Source organism: Chiloscyllium plagiosum, unplaced genomic scaffold (assembly GCF_037043375.1).
Source record: "Chiloscyllium plagiosum isolate Xiang-an unplaced genomic scaffold, Cpla_swu_hap1 HiC_scaffold_26, whole genome shotgun sequence".
Classification (NCBI taxonomy): Eukaryota; Metazoa; Chordata; class Chondrichthyes; order Orectolobiformes; family Hemiscylliidae; genus Chiloscyllium; species Chiloscyllium plagiosum.
Genome location: NW_028270164.1, coordinates 11814973 through 11833341, shown reverse-complemented (window position 1 = coordinate 11833341; position 18369 = coordinate 11814973). Strand labels below are relative to the sequence as shown.

General features: G+C 42.8%; 1 protein-coding gene across 18 annotated transcripts in view; it reads right to left on the bottom strand.

Moving 5' to 3' along the window:
* Positions 1-18369, bottom strand: part of plekha6 (pleckstrin homology domain containing A6) — a 341146-nt gene that overhangs the window by 29766 nt on the left and 293011 nt on the right. For 15 of the 18 annotated variants that reach the window (XM_043716433.2, XM_087973474.1, XM_087973473.1 and 12 more), the window contains 3 exons: positions 14273-14326; positions 2326-2391; positions 201-281 (listed from right to left, as the gene is read on the bottom strand). In XM_043716433.2, the coding sequence (XP_043572368.2) occupies positions 201-281; positions 2326-2391; positions 14273-14326 (201 nt within the window). The remainder of the gene's footprint in view (positions 1-200; positions 282-2325; positions 2392-14272; positions 14327-18369) is intronic. The other 3 variants (XM_087973476.1, XM_087973479.1, XM_087973484.1) reach the window with 1 other exon arrangement.

Here is an 18369-nt window from a genome sequence, read left to right as displayed (position 1 = left end):
TGTCTGAAGTCAACCTACAAGGTGTCCACAATCTAGCCAGTTGTCCAAGTACGATTCAACTCTGGACATGTTGCAAGTTACCAAAGCTTTTGACCAGAAAAGGCACAATGAACAATGTGGACAAAGGGCCCTCCTCTAGCGATGCTCCAAGAAAGCGGACATGAGGAAACGATCCAGGGAGCTAGGAAATATTAAGGTACCTTCTCCTTCCGAAGCTGCAGGACCCATTTCTCCTGCTCCCGCTGGTTCTTGCTCTGCTCACAAAGTCGGCCCAGCAGTTTCTGTTTCCCAAAAACATAAGGAAAATGGTGTCAATGTTCGGGCGGACTTCTGACGGAGAGTGCAATAAGGCAAACATTTGCAAATCTTGCAGGCATCAGATGTAATTAATTAACACTGTGCTACCTCTCTAAATTCATCCACAGAAATGGCTCCTGCTGCAAATGATTAGATTGTGTGAACATGAATAATGTTACAGTCATTGCTGCTCGTCGGATGCTGCCTGAATTGCTGTGCTCTTCCAGCACCACTGATCCAGAATCTGGTTTCCAGCATCTGCAGTCATTGTTTTTACCTAATGTTACAGTCATTCTATTGTTATGGTTAATCATAAACATGTGGAGGGTAGGGACTGATTAAGAATCTTGAACACCAAAAAAAGAGTGTTCTCATCAATACCTGGTTGCAATACAGCTCCACGCTCCAGATCTTTGGGTACTGGTTGTGGACGAGGGAACCTTGTCAAGGTGGCCACTATCACTTCTAGGTACTGGGTTGTGGAGGAAGTCATTAGAAGTGACTGGCTACCTGGCAAGGGAGCACACTTTCCACCACTGGTGGGCACCACACGGGCTGGGAGTTTCTAATCTCCTTTCAAAACCAAATTTTAATTTAATTAGGTAAGTTTCCTTTAGAATTTCATCTTTATTTAAGGGGCTGTGAACTAATTAATTTGGTTCATTAGGTATTAGCTTTCTCAAAAGTGTGCATAAAGAGACAGCTGCTACCGTGGGACTTTGATAGGTAGAAGGTGGAGATATTTGATAGGAGTTAAACATAGTTCTTCGAACTAAAGGGATCAAAGGATATGGGGAACAGGGAACTGAGTTGGATGATCAGTCATGATCATACTGAATGGTGGAGCAGGCTCGATGGGCTGAATGGCCTCTTCCTGCTCCTATATTCTATGTTTCCATGTTTCTATCTGCAATGCTGCATTCTGTGAACAAATCTTCACCAAGAAAATAATTGGTGTCTCGGTTTATACTACCAGCTTGCTTAGATCCATTTAACAACAGATTGTTTGTCGGTAACTTCAGCATGAGTCATTGAGATTTTGATCGCCAATTCATCACCAGATACTGTTCAGAGGAAAAGAGGCAAGATTCCCCACCCCCCTGCTCCTGCCTCACAGGAGAAATAACACGCAATGCTGGGGATACACTTGCGAGTCTCAGGATAGTGGTACCCTCCATCGCTCAACATGTTCTCAACTTTTGTAGGCACTTGTTCAGATATAGGTTCATTTCAATGGTCTACGTTCACCCCAAAATGGTCAGTCCTCCAAAAGCGAGCAAAGAGTGGCAGCAAGCCATTCGGCTGTGGAGGCATCATCATTGAGCCAAATGCACCGAAGGCTGCCCAATTTTCTTCATTGTCCAAAAACGGGATCGTCAGCTTAAAGAAACAAAAGCCAAAAACCCAGCTAATCACCCAACCCTGTCCCTGCCAAACCTCACCATCGCCTTTGCGCCAAAGCCCCACGCTGAGCCCTTCTCATCTCCTGGAGTTCACTTTTCATGAACATTACATCTTGGAAAGTTCCAATCACACACAGAGCAGTATATCAACCAACTGAGACATCTGGAGATCATAACATTTTGATATTATGTAGGATAGGAAGGAAAACATGAAATCCCAATAATTTCTTCCTGCTTTCTCTGTGGGGTGTAATTTTCCCCCATGTCCAGCTACAAATGTTGGGGGACAGTGGACATGAATCCCACACCCACACCCTCCCAAGAAGGCCTAGTCTTTGTTCTAATTGGACATTATTCTTCCTCTTTCCCAGGTTTCAAGTTGTGCAATTACTCTACCCCCCCCCCCCCCCCCCCCCGCCCCAGTGAACCCTTTGGTACCAACAGAATCCCTCGGACATGGTTTAAGATGGCAAGTTGCTGCCAATAGGATATCAACAGCTTAATACAAGACCAAAACCGTACAGAGTGAGTTAGCCTGTTAAACCCTTGCTGTCGAGCCATGTCAGAGTCCAGCATTGTGGAAATAATCTTACTGAGGACACTGGTAAATAAATGTGCAACTTACATCAATCTCCACTTCATCGACTTTGTAATGCTCCAGTGGGTCCTGGAATCTGTCCTGGTATGGAACCTGCAAACACCAGGAATTGTTAAAGATTCTGACCTTGCTGTCTGGAGCGCACATTCATCAGGATGTTGACTGCATTGTACTCAGTCAATTTACAGCTGCCAATTCTGGATTGTTTTATACTTTAAGTCACTGGATACTGCTCCCTCACTTACCGCTGCTATGATTGTTGGTATCAGTAGCAAGCCAATTCCCCTGTCTCATGCTCTACAATCTAACAGGGCCATCAAAACTACAGTCTGTTCTGATAGAACATGATAGTTCCATTTCTGTGTGTTATAAGAAAATCGTGAAATAGCAGCACCATTTAGATCAATGGAACCTGAATCATGTTATAGCAAATACATGTAAGGAACATTCACCTTCGACATGTAATGGTCTAAATTATTCAATCGCGTTATAGCCAATTCACAGTGAAGAAATGCTAGCTATAGCAGAACCGACTGTACAATCAAACTAAGAGCGACGCGCGGTCACAGTTAGAAAGGATCATCGCTTGATTCAAATCAGAAGAAACACACTCCACTCGCTGGCCTTGATTATTAGTGACTGACCCTAACTGCTTCTATACGGCTGTCTAATTCACTCTGATTGTGCAGAATCCTAACATCCCAGAGTGCCTTCTGATTACAACGTGAGAAACAGGGACAAACAGGTGGCCATTCAGCCCTTTGAGCTTGATCTGCAATTTAACAAAACCCTGGCTGGCCTGCCACCAATTGTCCACAGTATCTGAATATCTATTGCGAAACAAATCTTCGCAAAACCAAAGATTGCAGGACAGTTTATGGCCGATAGTTGAGCATCCACAGGTAAGATGATTCCAAACATTCGCAATCATTTGAATGAAGACATTTCTCCTGAACGTGCAACCACTTATTCCGAGACTGAGACCGCTCTTGCTCTAAACTGCTAAATTAATGGAAATATTCTCCCACCCTGTCACGTTTCTTAAGAATTGTCTATATTGTTTTGTGGGAGATTGATTTTAAACTGCAAAACCAGCGAATGTCTACTCAAACAAAAACAGAAATTGCTGGAAAAGCTCAGCAGGTCTGGCAGCGTCAGTGAAAGACCAACTGAGTTAATGTTTCAAGTCCAGTGACCCTGAGAGAGTCATACAGCACAGAAACAGACCCTTTGGTCCAACCAGAGTAAGTGAGGACTGAAGATGTTGGAGATCAGATGTTGGGTATAAGGTGAAGGGCTTATACCCAAAAAGTCGATTCTCCTGCCCCTCGGATGCTGCCTACCTGCTGTGCTTTTCCAGCGCCACACTCTTGCCTTCGGTCCAACCAGTCCTTGCCGAACATAATCCCAAACTAAACTAGTCCCACTTGCCTGCACTTGGCCTATATCCCTCCAAACACTTCTTATTCATGTACTTATCTAAATGTCATAAATGTTGTAGCTGTACCTGCATCCACCACTTCCTCTGGACATTCATTCCAGCCACGAACCACTCTCTGCGTAAAAAACCTGCCCCTCATGTCACTTTTAAAACTTTCTCCTCTCACTTAAAAATATGTCACCTAGTCTTGAAATCCTTCACCCTAGGGAAAAGATACCTGCCATTCACCTTATCTGTACCCCTCATTATTTTATAAACCTCTATAACGTCACCTCTCAACATTTGACACTCCAGTGAAAAAAGTCCCAGCCTATCCAGCCTCTCCTTCTAACTCAAACTCTCCATTCCCAGCAACATCCTGGTAAATCTCTTCTGAACCCTCTCCAGCTTAATAATATCCTTCCTATAAGTGGGAGACCAGAACTGGATACAGTACTCAGACCCTTCTTCAAGAACTTTTTGCTGAGAGGTGCGAGGGAGGAGCGAAGGACCGCTGGGGAGGTGAGTAAAAAACATTATTTGAGCAGAGCAGTGAGGAGAGAGGGTGAGAGAAATGAGGGCTGCCGGAAAGTTTTTAAGTGGGTGAGATCCTGCAGAAAGTGGCAGGTGAGAGACACTTCACATGTCTCTGCTGACTACATCTACGGGAAGTGCATCCAACTCCAGCTCCTTGAAAACCAAGTTAGGGAACTGGAGCTGGAGCTGGATGAACTACGGATTATCCGGGGGGCTGATGGAGAAATTGAGAGGATGTACAGGGAGGTGGTCACTCCCCAGACACAGGATAAGGACACCTGGGTTACAGTCAGGGGGAGGAAAGGGAACCGAAGGTCAGAGCAGGGATCCCCTGTGGCCGTTCCCCTCAGCAATAAGTATACCGTTTTGGTACTGCTGATGGGGACGGCCTACCAGGGGAAAGCCATAGTTGTCAGGTCTCTGGCACTGAGCCTGGCACTGTGGCTCAGAAGGGAAGGGGGAGAATAGAAAAGCGCTAGTGTTATGGGACTCAATAGTTAGATGGATAGACAGGAGATTTTGTGGTCAGGAATGGAACTCCGGGAAGGTATGTTGCATCTCCGGTGCCAGGGTCCGGGATGTCGCCGATCGGGTTTACAGGATTCAGAAGGGGGAGGGTGAGCAGCCAGAAATCGTGGTACATATTGGCACCAATGATACAGCCAAGAAAGGGATTGAGAATCTGAAAAGTGACTACAGAGAGTTAGGATGGAAGCTGAAGAGCAGGACGAGTAGAGTAGAGATCTCAGGCTTGCTACTGGTACCAAGAGATAGTGAGGTGAGGAACAGTCAGCGAATGCAGCTTAACACGTGGCTGCGAGGCTAGTGCAGGAGGGAGGGCTTTAGATACCTAGACCATCGGGATACCTTCTGGGGTAGGTATGATCTGTACATGAAGGACGGGTTGCACCTGAACTGGAGGGGCACAAATGTCCTGGGTGAGAGATTTTCTCGTGTGGTTCAGGAGGGTTTAAACTAGTTTGCCAAGGGGGTGGGAATCAGAGCCACATATCTGAGAGGGGTCAGTTGCAGATGGGACAGTAACAGGATGTAGCAAATCTTTCGGGAAGGTTTCTCACGCGATGAAACAAAGGAATCAGTTCAAGTGTGTCTGCTTTAACGCAAGGAGTGTCAGAAATAAGAGTGATCAACTTAGAGCATGGATCAGTACTTGGGGCTATGATGTTGTGACCGTAATGGAGACGTGGGTTTCACAGGGGCAGGAATGGTTGCTAGATGTTCCAGGGTTTAGAACGTTTAAAAAGAACAGGGAGGGTGGAAAAAGAGGAGGGGGTGTAGCATTGCTAATTAGAAAGTGCATCACAGCAACAGAAAGGAAGGTTGTTGAGGAAGGTTTCTCTACTGAGTCAATATGGATGGGAGTTAGGAACAGCAAGGGAGCAACCGCCTCATTAGGGGTTTTCTACAGACTCCCTAATAGCAGTAGAGAGTTTGAAGATCTCATAGGCGAGCAGATTTTGGAAAAATGCAGATGTAGCAGGGTTGTTGTAATGGGTGATTTCAATTTTCCCAATATTTACTGGAACCTCCTTAGTGCAGGTGGTTTGGATGGAGCTGTGTTTGTCAGGTGTGTTCAGGAGGATTTCCTTACTCAGTATGTAGACAGACCAACCAGGGGAGAGGCTGTTTTGGATTTGGTGCTTGGCAACGAGCCAGGACAGGTGTCAGATCTCGCGGTAGAAGAGCGCTTTGGTGACAGTGACCACAACTGCCTTATATTTAGTATAGCCTTCGAGAGGGAAAGGAACAGTTACCGAGGGAAGATATTTAATTGGGAAAAAGGAAATTATGACGCTATCGTTCCTCTGAGACAGGTACAAAGGGGTAAGATTAAGGAACCTTGGATGATGAGAACAGAGGAGCTTCTCGTTAAAAGAAAGGAGGCAGCTTACGTAAGGTGGAGGGAGCAAGGATCTAGCACAGCTTTAGTGGATTACAGGCTCGCTAGAAAGGAGCTCAGAAATGGACTGAGGAGAGCCAGGAGGGGGCACGAAAAAAGGCTTGGCAAGAAGGATTAGGGAGAATCCAAAGGCGCTTTACTCATACGTGAAGAATAAGAGAATGATCAGGGAGAAGGTAGGGCTGATCAGGGATAGCGTAGGGAACTTGTGCGTGGAGTCTCAGCAGATAGGGGAAGCCCTAAATGAGTTTTTTTGCTTTGGTTTTCACTAAGGAAAGAGATCTTGTTGAAAATGAGAACTTTGAGGAGCTGGGATACAGGCTTGACCAGATCAAGATTGATGAAGTTGATGGGATCGAAATTTTGGCAAACATTAAGATTGTTAAGTCCCTAGGGCCAGACCGGATTTATTGTAGGCTGCTCTAGGAAGCAAGAAAGGAGGTTGCTAAGCCGCTGGTGAAGATCTTTGCCTCCTCACACTCCACAGGAGTCATACCGGAGAATTGGAAGGAGACGAATGTTGTTCCTCTTTTCAAGAAGGGGAATAGGGAAATCCTTGGCAATTACAGACCAGTCAGTCTTACGTCTGTGGTCAGCAAAGTTGTGGAAAGACTTCTGAGGGACAGGATTTATGACTATTTGGCAAAGCATAGCGTTATTAAAGTCAGTCAGCATGGCTTTGTGAGGGGCAAGTCATGCCTCACAAATCCTATTGAGTTCTTTGAGGAGGTGACAAGACAGATTGACGACAGTCAAGCAGTGGATGTGGTGTATATGGACTTCAGCAAGGCATTTGATAAGGTTCTCCATGGTAGGCTAATTCATAAAGTCAGGAGGTATGGGATACATGGAGATTTGGCTATCTGTATTCAGAATTAGTTGGCTGACAGAAGGCAGAAAGTGGTTGTAGATGGAAAGTATTCTGCCTGGAGGTCAGTGCTGAGTGGGGTCCTACAGGGCTATGTTATTGGGCCTCTGCTCTTTGTAGTTTTAATAATTAACTTCGTTGAGGAGGTTGAGGGGTGGCTTAGTAACTTTGCAAATGACACAAAGGTTGGAGGTACCGCTGATAGTATCAAGGGCTATTGCAGGCTGCAGCGCGACATCGACAGGATGCAGAGCTGGGCTGAGAAATGGCAAATAGAGTTCAACCTGGATAAATGCGAAGTGATGCATTTTGGAAGGTTGAACCTGAATGCTGAATATAGGATTAAAGACTGGATTCTTGGTAGTGTGGAGGAACAGAAGGATCTGGGTGTGCAAGTGCATAGCTCCCTCAAAGTTGCCACCCAAGTGGATAGGGTTGTTGAGAAAGCATACGGCGTTTTGGCTTTCATTATCAGGAGGATCGGGTTTAAGAGCTGCAAGGTTTTGCTACAGTTCTACCTGTCCCTGGTGAGACCACACTTGGAATATTGTGTCCAGTTCTGGTTGTCCTACTATGGGAAAGATACAGAGGGTTTGGAGAAGGTGCAAAGAAGGTTTACCAGGATGCTGCCTGGACTGGAGAGCTTGTCTTATGAAGAAAGGTTGACTAAGCTTGGACTTTTCTCTCTGGAGAGAAGGAGGAAGAGAGGAGACTTGATCAAGGTGTACAAGATAATGAGAGGAATAGATAGAATCGATAGCCAGAGACTTTTCCCCAGGGCAGGATGGACTGGTACGAGGGGCCATAGTTTTAAGATATTAGGAGAAAGATATAGAGGGGACGTCAGAAAAAGGTTCTTTAAGCAGAGAGTTGTGAATGCATGGAATACGTTGCCAGCGGTGGTGGTAGAAGCAGAGTCATAAGGGACATATAAACGACTGCTGGACATGCACATGGATAGCAGTGAATTGAGCGTGTGTAGGTTAAGTTATTTTATTTTACATTAGGATTAATCCTCGGCACAACATCGTGGGCCAAAGGACCTGTTCTGTGCTTTACTTTTCTACGTTCTATGTTCTATGTTGTATAACTTCTTCAATCCCCTATCAGTCTAGCAAGCCAATGGGTTCACTCACTGCCGTTCTGTCAATCTTAATGCACCACTTCCTTTCTCGTGTTGCTTTCATTGCAGAGAATTATAATGGACTGTCTCTTGTCATTCCCTCCAGTAACAACTATAGACAATTCCAATAGATCAAGTGTTCTATCATCAGCTTGTACTTGTCAGTACAGAAACTGCCTGAAACAAACTCCTCACTCTTTACATCGAAGTCCCCATCCAACTGAACAATCCCTTATTCAGAGAGAAGGAACAGCAATTACTGTGTTATTACTCATATACTACACAGGCCTTTTATCACATTTGCAAACATCTGTACAATGCTTGTCTTTGTTCAGTATTTTCTGCTATCTGCCATTTGATGGACCTGCCAAGTGGATAGGTAAATAGCTTGTGAACTGAAAATCATCAATTAATCCCAGTTTAGGTACATAATGACTTAGGGATAATCGGAACGACTTATTCACAAGTCACCTATTTAAGCAAATCCTAAAACTGTCACATCTGTTAATATGCCCCAAATACACAATTACCTAAGTGACTGCCCAACCTTAAGAAATTAAACCCAGTTGGTGACCTACATTTAACCCCAAGTTCTACACAATTAACTAATCTTCAATCCACATTCATCCCAAGAGGCTGATAGTAATAATGGTGATTTCAGTGGATGAAGCGAACTTTTGATATGGCTATTGAGCTGTTTCAAATATAATACTTTAAATATGCAAGCTTGTCTCATAACATAAATCGTATTCAAAAATTAGCAGGAACAAACTCGGGACAAAACTGAGAGGAATCACTCCCATCTATGATCCTACTCTGGATTTTCATTTCCACATGTCTGAGGCAAGCTATCTTGCAAAATCATCTGAATTTCATAGTTTTTTTCCTGAACAAAGTCTGCTAAGTAACACGTATTACACAAACACACACATGTTCATGTCAGTAAAATTTAGATTCTCACATGTTTATTTCTTGAATTCATAACTTGAACAGTATATTGCAGTCACCACACTGAGCAGTGTGTTGTAGCGAAGCAGTTATGGTCAATGTGATGAAAACTCTTCAATGAGCAGCTCATAATAGAAGCTGAGTGTTCTCGGTAAGTTATATAAAGTCTCCAACTGTTGTAATCACTTGATTAGAAACATATATTCATCTCTTTTCCTGCCTGCTACGAGATCCTGGACTGCTAATCCCCAGGACATAACACAACTGTGCGTTGGAGTCAAGCCGGATAATAGGATTCCACAATTTTGAAAAATTACTGCAGAATGGTTACGGCACAGGAGAAGACCATTTGGCCTATTGCATTAGTAGTGGCTCTCCAAAGGAGCAACTGACTTAGTGTCACTTCCTTGCCTTCTCCCCATAATCCAGCACATTCTTCCATTTCAGATAACAATCCAATCGCCTCTTGAAAGCTTTGATTGAACCTTCCTCCACCACACTAGCCTTCCGAGGAGCAGAAGGTTTTGAGCAGATGTAAGAAAAGACATTCTCACCCAGAGGGCGGCGGGGAATCTGGAAGTCACTGCTTGTAAAGGGTGATAGAGGCAGAAATCCTCAAAACATTTTAAAAGTGTTTCAATGTTCGCTTGTGAAGCCAATGCATACAAGGCTATGGGCCAAATGTTGGAAAATGGAATTAGAATAGTTAGGTGTTTGGTTTTGACACAATAGTCTTTTCCTATGCTGTAGATCTCTCGGAGTCTGTGACACTCTGAGATAGCACGTTGCAGATTCCAACCTCTCATTGGATGATGAGGTTGTCATGTTGCCATTGTTTCTTTTATCAGTCTGGTTCACTAATGTCCTTTATGGACAGAAACGGCCATCTTTACCTGGTCAGGACTACATGTGACACCAGACCCACAGCAATGTGGTTAACTCTCAACTGCCCTCTGGGCAATTAGGAATGGGCAATAAATGCTGGACTAGGCAGTGATGACCTCATCCCTTGAATGAATAATCAACTTAGATTTGTACCTTGTTGTCCTCAATCTTTTCACCAATAGGAACAACTTCTCGACTGACTCCCTCATGGTTTTGAAGATATTTCCTACCCGGAGATCTCAATGCATAATTTTGAAGAAGGTGGGACTTGAACCTGGTCTCTGGCCGAAAAGAGACTAGCCGAAAAGGGATGAATGGCCTCTTCCTGAGCTGTGACAATGCTGTGACTCTGCAATTCTGAGAGGTAGAGACACTACCACTGCCACAAGACTCTCATTCAATATTTGCATCAAATAATACTCCTGCACTATCAGCTGGCTTTATTCAGACTGAAAGACTGGAGTCTTACCTTTGAACTTGGAACTCGTCAGTCGGCAATCTGCATTCCTCTATATCATTTTACAATTCACTGGCATATTTTAGTTGTCAAACTGCTTCAAGGCAGGGAATCTCAGAGAGATTCAAGTACTTATAGTAATCTAATCCCTTGTCCAGAGGATAATGGCTGGGTTTGAAGTTTTAAGTTAATTATCTCTTACACAAGAAACCAAAAGATACTTTGCCTCCTTGTCAACTGTACTCAAAATGGCTACTTACAAATCAACAATGACTGCATAATGAAGTAAATAATTACATTGAAAGCTAAGGTTGCTTGCCCAACCTTCTCTATTCGAAGAGATTTAAACAAGATTTTCAAAATCACAAAGGTATTTGACACAGTAAATAAGGAGAAACTGTTTCAAGGTTCAACAAGCAAAAAAGTGGGGAGAAGATGGAGAGTGAATTTATGATCTGAAACGTGCTGATTGAAAACGTGATGGAAGCTGGCTTCGTGAAAAAGTTTGAAAAATATAGTTCACCACTTCAGAGAAATGTTTTGCAGAGTTACGGAGATAGATCAGGGGACTGGGGCTATTTGACATTTTTTTTTAAGACAGCCATGACAGTGCTACATTGACTGAGGTGGGTTGGGGTTGGTTAGCTCAGTTGGTTGGACAGCCGGTTTACATTGTAGAGTAATGTACCAAAAGCATGGGTTTGATTCCCACACCAGCTGAGGTTACCATAATGGAGTCTCTTTCTCAACCTCTCCCCTCACCCAAGGTGTGGTAACCCTCAGGTTAAGCCAACACCAGTTACCTCTCTCTAATGGGAGAGCAGCCCCATAATACAATCGGACATTGGTGACCTTACATTGTCTGAATGATCTTTCTATGTTGTATGATTCCACAGTTTGAGACATATCTGAAACACGATAAGGTGCCATGAAAGTACAAGTCTTTTTGTGGTAATTATCGATTGAAGTTTGAGGGAAACTTGCTAATGTATAGGAATAAATGTGCCACATCTATTTGCAGTGATATTGAGCCTGGCAACAACTAATGAACAGATTCTGAGCCAAAAAATCAATGATGCTGAATTGGAAAGGGAATGAAAACTTGCCAGTTGTCAGTCAAGGTTTGTTCAAAACATTATATTAATTAATTGCTTTATAGGGTCAGGGATTGAACATAATCATCAGCAAATCAATAGGGAAGATGGTGATTTAGTTCAAATTAAATGGTGCTACAAAACAACATCACCTCATCAATTCCAGTCATGTTTTCAAACATAGATATTGACTGCAGAGCAGTGGATGAGTCAAACATAACATTCACTTTAAACATATACTTTCCTGTGGACATGTAGCAACAATTTCACTTCAAAATGTGTTTGGCATAAAGCACATTTACTATAGTAACGTATCCCAAAATATCCTGCAGCGCAGCGCTCATATTCAGAATGAACCAAGGGTTTAGAGTCACTGCAGGATTGTGTTGTAAATCCTGGCACAGTAGAAGCGACAGCGGCTGTAACTGGTAAGATTAGAACAGTGTGCCAGAGATAACAGCATCAATGTAAATCCAAAGCCACGCTGTGAATAACTTGAGTTTACTCATTCTAGAACATGCGCAGCTTTCTTAAATTTGTACTCTTAAGATGAGCTCTCAGAGAGAAGGCGCTAAGTTCCAGCCCATTAACATTAGCTGAGCTTCTCAAGGTTGACAGGGATTTGGTTTTATGCACTTGACTTTGAGTGTGGTCTCAAGCCCCTTAAATACCAAGATAGGGCTGACTAAATGCCCCTTTTAAAAGCATAGTATTGCTGAGGTTAATCACTGAAACAGCTCATTCAGTCCATCTAGTCTAGCTACGTATTAATGCATCATACAGTCTCTCTGACTTTACTTCACCCTAATCTATAAAACATATCTTTCTATTCCTTTCTCCCTAAGATATTAATCGAGCTTCCTCTTATGTGTGACAATGCCATATGTCTAAACTATTTCATGCAGGTTTCAAACTCAAAGCACTCTTTCATGGGTAATGAGTATTTTCCTGAACTTCCAATTCAATTTACTAGTGGTCATCTTATAATTATGACCACTAGACATACCTGTTCCTAAGTGGAAATGTCTTCTCTGCATTTCCCCTATCAAACTCATATCATAATTTTAAGGTTATCCAGATGTCTTTTTCTAGAGAGTAGTCACCTCTCCCCACCTGCACTGTTTTTTCCTTGATGGTTATAATTTCAGACACACAATCTTGAGCAGAGTCTAAGTGCCTCGAACGGTCACAGCAGCAAGCGCATGTAAAATGGACAGATTCACAGAACAGAAAGCAGGCAATTTACAGAAAACCAATTATTTGAAGCATCCTGTGTTGTGTATGAAAGTTGAGGGAGGTTAATCACACTCTATTGAATTCTCTACAGGGATTCTGACAAGATTTACACAAATTCAATAGTAAACAACAAGATCTTTTGACGAGATGAACACACTACAGACTGCATTATCAGGATGTCGGTGAAGACAGAAACAGACAAATACTCAAAGGAGAAGTATCAAGGTTCACTACCTTCACAGTGCAACCCAAAAAAATATAATTCCCAACATTAATCGTCAAATATTTAAATTTTGTTTAGCCTATCAAAGAGGCAAGCCCTTAATTTCGATCATCTCTCTGGAGTAAAATCCCTTTGATATGGTTTGTTCCTCACTAAAGAAATCCCTTTAATGTTTTTATTGCCTTCCCATTACTACATTTTTTTGATGTGTGTTTGATCGCTATTGAATAATCCTTTTTAATTAGCTTGGTCCGTGAGCAAAATGCTGGAACATAGTCTCCTGGAGCATGTTGTGTCATGAATCTAGTTGTATCATGTGGATCTGAAATAGTTCAATCATTAACACTGTACTTATCATTACTCTTGCTGTTGCTTTAATATCTTTATGTTTGATCAATGGAGAACAACAAAGTATTCATTGGTTGAAAAACCCATGACATGGACCTTCCTTCAATGTTCATCACCATTTTTAAGAGGGCGGTTAGTTCCTACAACCAATAATGAGAAGGTTTGTGCACCAATATCTGGTTGTGAAACCAGGATTTAGATACATCTGTGAGGGTTGTCTGGAATGGGTTTTGACCTTCTCCACCTGCTGACTTGGAGTCAAGAATACAACTAACAGTCAAAGGCTCACTCAATATCTTACATGTGAAGATGTATCTGCTACTAACAATCTTAACGCTTGTTTTATCCTCCTTGGCAATGCCTATATGTTAATTACTGTTCTACAGGAATAATTGTAATGTCACTTTATTCAGTAATTATGAGTATTTTGTGTATACATAAAATGAAACACCCTCTTCAGACATTTCTAAACTACCCTTGGATTTTTTTCATCTAACTTGTTTCTGTGTTACACCCTAGTTTATAATGACTTAATTATGTGAAAATGTTGATTTGATTTTTAAAAAAAAAAGTCATGTAATTAATTGGTGGCGTGGGTGAGGTGTGCTGAATGGGCTCTTGGTGGCGTGGGTGAGGTGTGCTGAATGGGCTCTTGTGTTGTGTCATTCTCTGAGTCTTGTTCCTCATGGTCTTTAAGTATCATTGACTCGAACTCCCAGTTCACATGGATCAGACTCAAGGGTAATGTCCAATTCACAACCTTGTCACTTCATCCTTGACCAATGGGAATAGACATCAGGGTGGTTTGACCAATGGGAACAGATACCAAAAGAGTGTGGCCAATGGGTATAGACACCAGGACAGTTTGACTCATGTGAATGGACACCAAGACAGATTTACACATCAAGGCCCACCTGCTGGTCCAGAAATTCTAGCTTCCTTTGTAACTGAAGATCTAGAATTTCATCCTGTTATGCCACAAGGTAAAAGGAGTCGCAGAGTTAGACAGCACAGAATGAAGAAGAAAACAAATAGTTAGTCAGAAGAAAGGGAATAGATGGTTAGAGAGTTCAAAAGCGCCCAGTTAGACACTGTGATACTCCAAGGATACGGTAAATAAGATAGAGCTCTGAATCTACCAATGCTGCTCATCAGCACCTGACCATTTCAAAAATGCTGCTGCACAGACTGTTCTAAGTGTAATTGTTACTTCCACTGCAAGAAGGCAAGGCTTCTATGGAAAATGGAGATGGTTTTACTGTCCAAATTGACATTTAATGACCAAAGAGGTTCCCTTGATCCCTAAACCAACTCTTTGAGGCAGGTAGACCTGCTCTAAGCCCGTCTGAGTGCACGCCAGCTCCTCAGCTCTGACACTAAATCTACACCACACAGAGTAGAGGATGCTGAGGGAAGGTTAAAGCACAAAGTGAAGATTGAATGCAATGATGATAAAATGAACCCCCCGCAGGTTCTACTATTGAAGTCAAGAAAGTTGAATAAACACGATGGGAAAGCTGAGCTTGCCCAGGTTAGCATTAGGGGAAGGTGGTTTAGTGGTAATGTTAATGACCTATGAATCCAGATCCCGTTCTGATGTTCTGGAAATATGGGTTTGAGTCCTACTGTGGGAGGTGGTGAATTTGGAATTCAATTAAGATCTGGACATTAATAACCATCGTCAATTGTTGTAAAAACCCATCTGATTCAATAGGAAGGAGATCTGTTGTCCTTTCTGACATGTGAATCCAGACCAACAGCATGGAGTCACAGCACAGAAAAAGGCCATTCAGCACATCAAGTCTGCACTGGTCAAAAACTCCCATTTCCCAGCACTTGGCCCAATGCCTCGTATGGGTTGGCATCACAAGTGTACATCTAAATACTTCTTCAAAGTTATGAGAGTTTCTGCCTCTACCACCCTTATAGGCCATGAGATCCAGATTCCCACCACCCTCTGGGTAAAGATTGTCTACACAAATCCACTCTAAACCTCCTGGCCCTTACCTTAAAATTAATCCCCCCATCATTGATCGCTCCACCAAGAGGAAAAGATCCTTCTTGTCTCCCCCATCTATATCCCTCATCAGTTTATACCCCTCAAATCATGTACCCATCAGTACTCTCTACTTGAAGGAAAACAATCCAAGTCTATCCAGCGTCGTGTCTTTTCACTGCCACTCAGTTCAATAAATGCTGGTCGAGCTAGTGAAGTCAACATTCCATGATGTGGAACAGTTGAGAATACAAGGAGGATAGTTTGAGGAGGAGAATGTAGGGATGGACAATACAATTTATCTCCCAAGCCCTGAATCCTACTGGAATATGGTTCCAGATGACTGTGGATGACCTCTCAGTTGGGTCCAATCTTATCCTCAAGGATCAAATACACTCACTCATTTTCCCAGAGGACAATAGTGACTAATGGTTATTACTCCCAGACCCAAGTTAAGATTAATTGTACTGGTCCTCAGTGAATGCTGGCATGGAATACAGCTGATGTCGGCAGTCTTAATGTGTAGAACTGCAACTACTTATTCTACAAGTCATGCAGCATAGGGGTCAGAACCAAATCTTAGCTGCAGATGAGCTACTGTTAAAACTATGTGACATGCCAATTGTTAAGGAGACAAAAGAGATTTTCACTCTTTGAGGCTTGCAAGCTTGGTCCAAACTCACTGCACAGCAGCTCCTCAGGCACATGTAAAAAGACAAACGTCTTGTCCAGTAACTAATGTTTGATCCTCTGTTCCTAAAGGGCAACAGCCAAAATATTGTATTTTCATGACATATTGACTGCAGCTGGGACAAAAGAAGTTCAAGCTTTCACTGTTAAACTATGAGAAGAATTCAGCATGGATTTTCAATCTTGATAATAAAACATAGAATCCCTACAGTGCGGAAGCAGGCCATTCATCCCATCAGCTCCACAACCACCCTCTGAAAAGTATCCGATACAGACCCACCCCCTACCCTATCCCTGTAACTCTGCATTTCCCATGGCAAACCCACCTTGTTTGCACATCCCTGGACCCTCTGGGTAATTTGCCATGGTCAACCCATCTCACCCACTCATCTTTGGACTGTGGGAGAAAACCGGAGCACCTGAAGGAAATCCACACAGACACGGGGAGAATGTACAAACTCCACACAGACAGTCACCCGAGGCTGGAATGAAACCCAGGTCCCTGGCGGTACGAACCATTGTGCCGCCCATTAACATGGCTGGAGTAACTGAATCTGATTTTAGTTACAGACCTGAGTCTTAACTAAGACTTAGGCTTGAGACTCTGCTGTCTAGCATTATCCATTCTCCAGCTCTCCTTCTCCCATCATACCTATTCTCAACAATTTCAGCTGGCTCCCTGCTACTCAATGCTTCAAACTCAAAATCCTCACCTTCAGAACCTTTCCATAACCTTGCACGTCAATCGCTCCCAGCCCGTGAATTCTGGTTCTCTGATACCATGTGTTAGTCATCCCTCCATTTCACTATATTAATCATCACAATCCCTGCATCCCACCAAACTTTTGTAACTTGATCCCTAAATCCTTCCAAACTCCATGGTTATGGGACTCCTTTAAACGTCTTTCTTCAATCATGTTTTAAACTATTTCTCCTCAACGTTTTGCACACATTTGCTGTGAAGCATCTTAGGACATCTTTCTGTGTGAAGGCACTCTGTAATTATTTAAAACAGAGGAAACAATAGCACGCTGGTAATGTTACTAGACTAATAATCCACACACTTGGATAATTCATTTCTGACACGGGTTCAATGCCGTACCACAGCATAGGGACAAAAGGACGTACAGCACGGAAACAGACCTTTGGTCCAACCATGCCGACCAGTTAACCTAATCTGATCTAGTCCCATTTGCCAGCACTTGGCCCATATCCCTCTAAACCTTTCCTATTCATATACTTATCCCAATGCTTTTTAAATGCTGTAATTGTACCAGCCTCCACCACTTCCTCTGGCAGCTCATTCCATACATGTACCACCCTCTGTGTGAAAACGTTGCCCCTTAGGTCCCTCTTATATATCTTTCCCCTCTCACCCTGCACCAATGCCCTCTCGTTCTGGACTTCCCACCCCAGGGAAAAGACTTTGTCTATTTATTCTATCCATGCACCTCATAATTTTGTAAGCCTCTATAAGGTAACCCCTCAGCTTCTGACACTCCAGGGAAAACAGCTCCAGCCTATTCAGACTGTCCCTATAGCTCAAATCCTCCAACCCTGGCAACATCCTTGTAAATCTCTTCTGAACCCTGCCAAGTTTCACAACATCTTTCCGAAAGGAAGGAGACCAGAATTGCACGCAATATTCCAACAGTGGCCTAACCAAGTCCTGTGCATCCACAATATGACCTCCCAAAAGGAAAGCATACCAAATGAGTTTTTCACTATCTTATCTACCCTGCAACTCCACTTTCTATGAACCTCTACTCCAAGACCTCTTTGTTCAGCAACACTCCCCAGAACCTTACCATTAAGTGTATAAGTCCTGCACTGATTTCTTTTTCCAAAATGCAGCACCTCACAATTATCTAAAGTCCATTTGCCACTCCTCAGCTAATTGCCCCATCTAATCAAGGTCCCATTGTAATCTAAGGTAACCTTCTTGGCTGTCCACTAAACCTCCAATTTTGGTGTAATTGGAGGATTTTTAATTTAATGAAAAAAATAATCTGGAATAAAATGCTAGTCTCACTAACCACTAACATGGGAATTCTGGATGGCTGTAAAAGTGCTCTTTCTTCACTAACTTGCCTCAAGTCTGGACTAATGTGACTCCAGTCCCACAGTGATGTTATTGACCCTAACTGCCCTCTGAAATGGTCTGCCAAACAACTGAGTTGTACCAAACTGTAAAAGTTGACAAAGGTGATCAGATAGATGGATAACAAATGATGGACTTGTCAGTGACACTCACGTTCTAAGAATAAATGAAGGAGAAAGACATTGGTCAACTTTTACTGTTGTCTTTGTTCTTTGCTCTTTCAA